Consider the following 9,277-nt stretch of genomic DNA (forward strand, 5'->3'; position numbering starts at 1 on the left):
GTGTCCATGGAGTGGCTGGAGCTGGGCTGCAGGTACATGAAGATGAGAGTCCCAAAGAAGATGGTGACTGCGGTGAAGTGGGAGAGGCAGGTGGACAGAGCCTTCTGGTACCCTGCAGCGGAGCGCATTTTGAGGATGCTGATAAAAATGAACACATAAGACACCAAGATAACAAACAGAGCAGAGCAGATAACAATGGTGTCGGCATAAACAAGAACCATCTCACTGAAATGTCTGTCAGAGCAAGAGAGAAGCATGACCGCTGGAACATCACAGAAAAAGTGATGGACCTCTCTGGACTTACAGAAGGAGAGACTAAAGCCTTCCCCAGTGTGGATGCAGGCATTCATGAAGCCACCAATGTAGCAGGCCAAGGTCAGGCATGCACACACACTTGTAGTCATGGTGGTGGTGTAGTGTAAGGGCTTGCACACCGCAGCATAGCGGTCATAAGCCATGGCAGCCAGCAGGAAAATTTCCACAGTGGCAAAGGTGGCAAACATGAACGTCTGAGTAGCACAGGCGTTGTAGGAGATGACCGTGTTTCCTATCAAGAGCCCAACTACAACAGTAGGAGTGACAGCAGAGGAGTAAAAGACGTCCACCAGGGACAGGTTCCCGAGGAAGAAGTACATGGGGGTGTGCAGACACGGGTCCCAGAGAATCAACGCGATCATCCCCAGGTTCCCCAGCATATTGATGAGGTAGATGAGAAGGAACATTACAAGGAGAGGGACTTGTAGCTCTGGGTCAGTGGTCAAGCCTAGCAGGATGAACTCTGTCACTTCTGTCCTGTTCTCCATCCACGTTATGTGGGTAAAATGAGATGCCCTGCAGCAAAGATAAAAAAGGAACAGAGCATTAAATGTAAAGAAACTACATGAGATTGAAATGCTTGTGTACCCCAGGCATTACTCCACTAAAGAGCTAGTATGCATTTCAAGATTGTCCATAAGTCACACATGAATTGAATAACAACATTCAGCATATTGTGTGCTGAGCCTCAGACCCCTAAATTAAGTGGCATCAGAAAATCACTCTCCATTTCAACGTTCTTATATATTTATGGACTGAGATTTTTAAAATTTAATAAATTATCTATCATGATATCTTCACCCTCTTTTCCCCTACTGGAAATTTCAAAACTCTACTATCACTAAGGTTCGGCAACTTCTCTGGACACTTTCCTGTTTATAACCTCTGATTCCTCAACAGCTTTATAAGAAAGAAAAGCTGCAAAGGGCAAGTGATTGAGGAGCATATTCTTGTCTACCTACAAATCAGTTTTCACACTGAACTCCAAAACTGGTCTTGGACAGAATGATTACAAGTTCTGTGCAATAATCTGAATCTTAAATGTAATTGCAACTTAGAATTATTCTTCTCAGCTGGCTCCCACTTGGTGTTTGGGTTTCCCAGTGATTTATCTAAAATACATGTGCTCCCACATGTGGCAAAAATGGGGCAGAGGGCTGGATGACCAACAGGGTGGTCTGCCTGGGTCACACCCCTGTGCTCAGAGCTCAGGTTCGGGTTCTGGATTCAGCCACAGTCAGCTGCACCCTGAAGGCATCAGAACCAATCCATCTCCCTGAACTAGATTTTCTTCATTGACGAAGTTAAAATGGCAGAGAACTACCTCAAGGTATTCTTGTGAGGGTTTAGTAAAATAATTTAGTTTTTAAAAGAGTCACATGCTGTGTATGCCACAAAGCTGGATATCCACAGCTGCCCTGAGACTACAGGATGCAAGGATGGCTTGGATATAGGCTGGGAGAGGGGAGAGGCAGCAGTTGGTGCACAAGTGCTTTGGTTCTGAAAACTCAAGATTTTTTTTCTTTTCTTTTTAAAATTAATTTTATTGTGAAACAAATAGCAATGGCACAGTTTTAAAACAGGTTAATAAGACAGTTACAATGATTAACAAATTACATGTTGCTGTCTTAGTAGTAGTTATTCATAGTAGAAGATACAGACATAACGTGCTGTCCAAACACTATTAGTACAAATCTTTCTTCTCATTGAATTAAGAGAAAGTAGCTGTATATCTACCATAACTATTTTGTATACACACATATAAAATGGTCCTTCATTTATATTCCCTTTTTTGGTTTACTTTTGCCAGAGATGGGTATTCCATTGCCATTTAAATATTGTAGGTATGTGCATTCACCAAAATAATCCAATATAGTCCAGTAATCCATAATAGTAGTGGGTTATCTGTAGGAATGGCAATGTCAGAGTTGTTGTCTTGAGCCTTTTACAGCTCAGCATATTAATATGGCTTTACTTATATACCTCATTTTTGTACTTTTCTGCTGGATGGTTAAGACCAAGACAAAGCAAGACCTATGTAACAAGCAATGCAATTTCTGTATCTGACAAGGTCAGTCAAATTCCCTCAGGATGTACCCTGAAACCCTGTACCACAGTTTGTAGATCCTTTGTCAGTGACAGCCATATGGATGAGTCACAGCCATTGCTTGGGCAATGTGCTGTCTGAGAAAGCCTGAGAGAATGTTTCCTCTTCATGTGACTCTCCTTAGGAACACTCAACACCCTCTACCACATTCTTTTGTGACCCGATAATATCCTTGATCAGTAAATTTCGGACACCAGTGTGTTACAGGATATTACAGTACAGGTTCTCTTATGTCTTGAGTCTTCACTGACCTTGAAAGGCTAGGGTCAAAATTTTGGTTGTTCTTGCAGCCCTTCTTTTTCTCTGATTTTTGGTCTGCAAACTTAAGTTGTTAATTCTCCAGAAGAGAAGCTTTAGAATACTATTACCCTATAACAGAGGCAGTTGAGGTTAACCTCATTATTTCCTGAGTCTGAAACATCATAGACATAACATTGATCATGGTATTTTCCATCAATTCTTGATATGTTAAACTTTAAATCCCTACAGAATGTAAAGAAAAAAATTCTTAAAAATTTGGAATAAATAATTACATATTTTACACAGAAATTTAGAAGTCTATCCATATACAGCATTGTAACAGAACACTCCTGTGACATTTCTTTCCCTTGTCTCTAAAACATACATTTATATGCACAAGATGCTTAAGGCCATGATCCTGAGAATCTTCAGCAGGTTTTTGAAGTACCAGTTAATTGGTAGGATTCTCACCCTGACTATATATGCTGATACCTGCGAACTAAGCAACTGCACTGAAGATAGCAATGTGTAATAGTAGGACTATGCTTGGAATGCCTGTCATTCTGGTCTTCTAAATACATACTGCTGCTAATGTCATACAAAGTACTGCTGTACTATCTCTCAAGTAAATGTTTGTTAAAAAAAAAAAGGTAACAAATGAAATGTCACCCTGAGTGCCTTCTTTCAACCCCAGAGTCCACACGACTTTACATAGCTCCAGCACCCCCCGCAGTGTTCTCTTCAGCTGGGTGGTGGACCCGTTAACTTCATGGACACTTTTTTTGTTAACATCTTTCTTGAGTTCTGTATCTCAGCTTGAACTGAAGAGTCCATCTCACTATACCGTCTCAGCATTGCTGAATCTCAAATACTAAGGTTTGAAAGCTAATGGTTTGTGAGTTGCTTTGAGCCCCAAAACCCTTTTTCTTGAAAAGTCTGAGAGAAGTTGTATGTGAGTCCCTCCTAATGCAGCAGCTGTACATAAAAGCACTGCTATTGGAGCTGTGGGCTTCTTGGGTGCATTCACATCCTTCTGCTGACTCTGGGTTTTCTCCGCTCCTCTCACTTGTGTGCCTGCCACGCATGCCCACAGGCCCTAGCACACAGCCAGCCTTAGTGCTTTGCTCTATGACATGCCATGATAGATGACTGTGGCCATATGTCCATGGGTGACTGTGCGTGCACAAAGAGGGGTACTGCTATCTCTCGCATGGTGAGGGCAGTTGGTTAGGGGAGGAACTAAGGGCTGCTGGAAAGTTCCAGAAAGAGTAGGAGACTCTAAACGTGTTACATCAGCGCCATCTCCAAAAGTTCTTGCTGTTAGCCACATCACTGTGTGCTAGGATAGGTCTACCAGTAATGCTAAAGGTGAGATTATGGAATTGAGGGGAAAACATTGAAATGAAACAGACCCTGCCAGTTCATGTTGGCGCCCTCTTAATAAAGATGAGAATAATTCTGCTCCATATCTGTATCTTTTACCTCCTATAAGAGAACAACTGGCATGAAAAAATCAAATCAAATTTCCGGTCAATCAGAGACTTGCCTCTCATGTTGTTTGCTGCTCATTTCAGTGAACAGCAAGAGGACCTTTCATAAATACACTCAAGTCTCTAATAATAGAATTTTAGTATATTCAATAGAGCTTTATTTCAGGGATTTGGAAAAACTGTTCAAAGCCTCTATATTCCTGCTCCAATAACTCTTAGAAGTTGTGTTACTACAGTTTTCCCGAACCACAGGTTGCAGTAAAATTTTAGGATAGCTGTGGAAGCTTACCCTGATTCTTGAGCCAAAGTCACCTGAACACTGAGGCTGAAATCAGAACTTCTTCCACTCACTACTGCATCAGGCCTTTCCAGTGGCTTTCTTGATGGTAACCGTCCACAGGCTCAGTGGTCTCAAAGCCAGAAAAAAACTATGGGAAAATCCTAGTGTGCACTCAGGCCATGAACCTGCCCTTCCCTTCTTCCTCCTTACTTGTCAAGAGAGTTTCCATCCCATGATTCACAGAGTTGTCTTTGTACATTCAAGGGAAAAGCAGCTGCACAAATAACTTAATAACTGGCTACCTCTCTGAGGTCAGTCAATGAAATTTTTATCTGAGATATTTTCGTTAGCCAGGGTTTCAGATACCCAGTGAATCTCTAGGGCAGGAGAAATCCTGGCCTCCTAATTAATATGAACACTGAGATGAAGCAGTGTTGACCAGCGTCCCAGCAGGCATCTAGTCTTGTTAAAAAATATCACCTGGCTTCTCATTGGACTTCAGAAGGTACCCGAGGGACCAAAAGGGATGCAGCGACACAGGTCTCTGGGGAAGTTTCCCGTAAGGGCATCTTCAGCCCTCTGTCATGTGCTTCTAACAAAAAAGCAATTAAGGTGAGCTTTGGACTAAGCTAAGTATTTTGAATATTCCTATGTATGTTTGTATTCTTTGTTTTATTTCTTGTTTGGTCACTTTTAATTGGTGCATCACTCAAACAATAACAAGTATACACATATACAAGTATAGTGTTCTACAAACATGGTGAAGTTCGTGTTCATGGAACAACTACCATGATCCCTGTAGTGAGCCTGCGGGAAGCACCTTCACAGGTGAATCCCTCTCCCACTCACAGGACTTCACAAATGCTAAACTCTGCGTCCATACTCTTTTGTCTTGCACTAGGTAACAAACTGCAATCTTAGAATATGCACACATTACTTATGTCACCTTGCACCTAGACTACCATTCCTGAGGTCCAGAGTCATTACTACCTGGATCTGTGTCATTAGCTTTAGGTGAGAACTCATGTTCCATCAGAGACACTTTACACATCGTTTTCCCTTTCCGCGTTGGAGAAACAAAATGTTTGTTCACTATAAAACAGCTGGCCCAAGGAAATAGTTTCCTTCAATTTTGTTCCCTTTCTCGTGTGTGTGTGTGTGTGTGTGTGTGTGCGCGCGCATGTGTGTGTGTGCGTGTGTATGCATGTGCCTGTGTGTTTGAAGGTAGGTTATACAGTTGTCCTTCATTTAACATGGAGGTTATATTCCAGACACCACCACAAAAAGAGAAAATCACTGAAGTACTGGTGTTATATTTATTTTAGTATACCTCAACATGTCATAAACCCTTCCCATACTCTTATAAAACTTCCCGACACTTTTAAAAACACTACTGACACCCCTACCCTTCCTGCCAGGGTTCGATGATTCCAGCCCCCATGCCTCACCCTGACTATTGCCAGGGACACTTGTCAACCCTAGTTCCATACCCCCAGCTTTCAAGCAGGACTTCACTGATTTGTACTGCCTCTCCTTCCCCTGAAGACTGCTGCAGGGACTGCTAGGCTAGCCCATAACCCTCACACTAACCTTCCCACTGAAGTTTGCTGATTCCAGCCTGCCCACTGCACTCTGAACACCACAGTGGTGTCATGAATGTCACAGTGACTTGCAGGAGCCTAGCACAGCATTATCCCTTGTGAATCCAGCATCAAGAGAGCCTTGCACAACTTTAGTCTGAACTCATCATCACCAGATCCTTCTACAACTGCAGCCTGACCACTTCTCCATAATGAGGTTGAACCCACATTGAACCCCACACAACAGGTACTCTGGTGAGCCTACCCTGCTCTCCCACTATCCATAGCATGTTGGTGACTTGCACCCTTCCTGTCTACCATCATTGTGAAAAATGAAAAAATGAATAAGCAAAAGGCAATCTCAGAGTTCTAGACCATACAAAACAAGTCCAGCAGACAAGGTTATAGAACAATGTTGAAGTCACACATCTGACATTTCTGAGATGACAGCAACTGAAGTAAGAAATAACTCCATCAGGCCACACAGGATATCAGATCAGAAATAATCTCTCAGCAAAGAATAACAAAAGTCCTACAGAAACTTTGAGTAGAGGGCCTCTAATTCAAAACTATTAAAAGCCATCTACGACAACCCAATGGCTAACATAATTCTAAATGGAAAAAAATTGAAATCTTTTACTCTCAGATGTGGGACAAGACAAGGATGCCCTCTATCACCACTCCTATTCAATATAGTTCTGGAATCATTAGCTACAGACAATAGACAAGAGAAAGATATAAAAGGAATAAGAATAGGTAAAGAAGAAGTTAAATTATCATTATTTGCAGATCTTTACAAATAATACTTTACATGATACTTTACTTGGAAGACCCAAAAAACTCCACCAAGAAGATACTAGAATTAGTACAGAAATTCAGTAGCATAGCAGGTTATAAAGTCAATACCCAAAGTCAATAGCATTCCTCTACACAGACAACAAACACACTGAGAGGGAAATTATAGAAACAATACCTTTTATAGTAGCACTGAGGAAAATAAAATACCTTGGGATTAACTGACTAATGAAGTCAAAGATCTTTTCAAGGAAAATTACAGCATACTGAAAAAAAGAGATCATAGAGGATTACAGAAAGTGGAATGATATTCCCTGCTCCTGGGTAGGAAGAACAAACTCTGTGAAGATGGCCAAAATTTTTGTACAGATTTAATACAACCCATATCAAAATACCTGAAATATACCTCACAGGCCAAGAGAAATCGTTCCTAAAATTTATTTGGAACAAAAAAAGACCTAGAATGGCAAAGGGAAGCCTAGGCAGGAGGCATTACATCCTGAGTTGAAATTATACTAAAAAAAGTATGTCATAAAATCATGATTTTATCACCATTTGTCTGTTTAAAAAACAGACCTGAGCATCAGTGGAATAGATGAGAAGATGCAGAAGCCACTACAAACATACTCAGCCACCTTATCTTTGACAAAGGGGTCAAACATGTTATTGGAAGAAAGATAGCCTCTATAACAAATTGTGCTGGAAAACTAAAACATGACCCAGATCTATCACCATGCACTAAGCTAAAGTCAAAATGGATTGAAAATCTAAACATTAAAACAGAACATTAAATCGCCTGGAAGAGAAAGTAGGAAGAACTCTTGAAGACATAGGGGTAGGCAAACAGTTCATGAACAAAAATCAAATCACACCAGTAATATATGAACGAATTAACAACTGGAACCTCCTCTTATTGAGAAGTTTTTGCACGTCAAAAGAAATTACAAACAAAGTGAAAAGACAACCCACAAATTTGAAAAAAAAATCTTAATTAATATGAACTCAGACAAATGTCTGCTCTCTAGAATTTATAAAGAAATAAAAAAAAACATTAGGGCACAAAAATTTAAAGACTCATTCTAGAAATGGGCATCTGAGATGAACACACAAATCTCAGAGGATGAAATTATAGAAGCTAACAAATACATGAGAAAATGCTCCACATCACTACCCACCCATGAAATGCAAATTAAAACAACACTGAGATACCAGCTCAGCCCAGAAAGAATGGCTATCATAAAGAAATCAAACAACAAATGTTAAAGAGGCTGTGGAACCCTTCTCTATTGTTGGTGTGAATGTAGACTGGTGCAACCAGTATGGAAATCACTGTGCAGACTCCTTGAAAAACTAAGACTGGAATTCACATTCAAGCCAGCTGTCCCCTGCTGAGAATTTTTCCAAAAGAACAGAAAACATCTCATATCACAGTGGTATATGTGCACCTATGTTTATAGAAGCACAATTTTCAACAGCCAAATCTTGGAAGCAACCAAAATGCCTCACCTGAGAAATAGATGAAAAAGATGTGGTATTTTGATACAATGGAGTATTACTCAGCTATAAAGAATGATAAACTCTAAGCCTTCATATAAAAGTGGATGCCACTACAAGATATACTCATAAGTGAAATAAACAAGACCTACATGTGCAAATATATAGTTACCAGAGTGTAAGAACTCAAAAGAAGAAATAAAAATAGAAGGTTGTAACACAATTAAATGAAAAATGAGAACTTAAGAATTAAATGACTAGGGGCCAGGGAGATGGCTCAGTGGAATAAGAGCTTCCCTGGCAAGCACAAGGGCCTGAGTTCAATCCCCGGTTCCGAAAAAAAAAAAAAAAAAAAAAAAAAAAAAGAATTAAATGACAAAGAGAGGTCAAGGGGCAAGCTAGAAAACATGACAGAGGTAAAGGCATACATTTATATGCATGAGATGGTTAAGACAATGATCCTGAGAATCTTCATCAGGTTTCTGAAACTAGCAGTTAATTGGTAGGATTCTCACCCTGACTAACTCTATATGCTGATACCTGCGAACTAAGCAACCACACTGAAGATAGCAATGTGTAATGCTAGGCTCATACTAGGAATGCCTGTCATTCTGGCCTTCTAAAGACGTACTGCTTCTAATGTCCTATCAATTACTGCTGAACTCTTTCTGAATAAATACTTGCTTTATAAAAAAGGGTAAAAAATGAAAACAATGGACAAGAAAAAAATGTCATAGAACTGTGCTGCTGCAATGCTGTTTATGGTTAGATGTCTAAATTTCTTTTTTTATTGCTTTTTAAATTTTTATTTTTTATTTTTATGTTTATTTTTGGCCATAATTTTATTGATAAACAAGTAGCAATGAGACATTTTCAAATCAAATCAGAAGAACAGTTTCAATAATTAACACACTGCATACATTCTTCTTAGTGGTTAATTGCTGTACAAGATGTGGACTTGATATCCTATTTACAA

At 40.0% G+C, this 9,277-nt stretch overlaps 1 protein-coding gene across 1 annotated transcript in view; it reads right to left on the reverse strand.

Annotated features, from left to right (window-relative positions):
• LOC101574621 (olfactory receptor 5B3-like) overlaps nucleotides 1-806 on the reverse strand; it is a 15,239-nt gene extending 14,433 nt beyond the window's left edge. The window contains exon 1 of the mRNA XM_004645865.2: nucleotides 1-806. Coding sequence (XP_004645922.1) covers nucleotides 1-803 — 803 coding nt within the window. The 5' untranslated portion in view covers nucleotides 804-806.
• Nucleotides 807-9,277: the final 8,471 nt, after the last annotated feature.

This window comes from Octodon degus, unplaced genomic scaffold, assembly GCF_000260255.1.
Source record: "Octodon degus isolate 3935 unplaced genomic scaffold, OctDeg1.0 scaffold00239, whole genome shotgun sequence".
Classification (NCBI taxonomy): Eukaryota; Metazoa; Chordata; class Mammalia; order Rodentia; family Octodontidae; genus Octodon; species Octodon degus.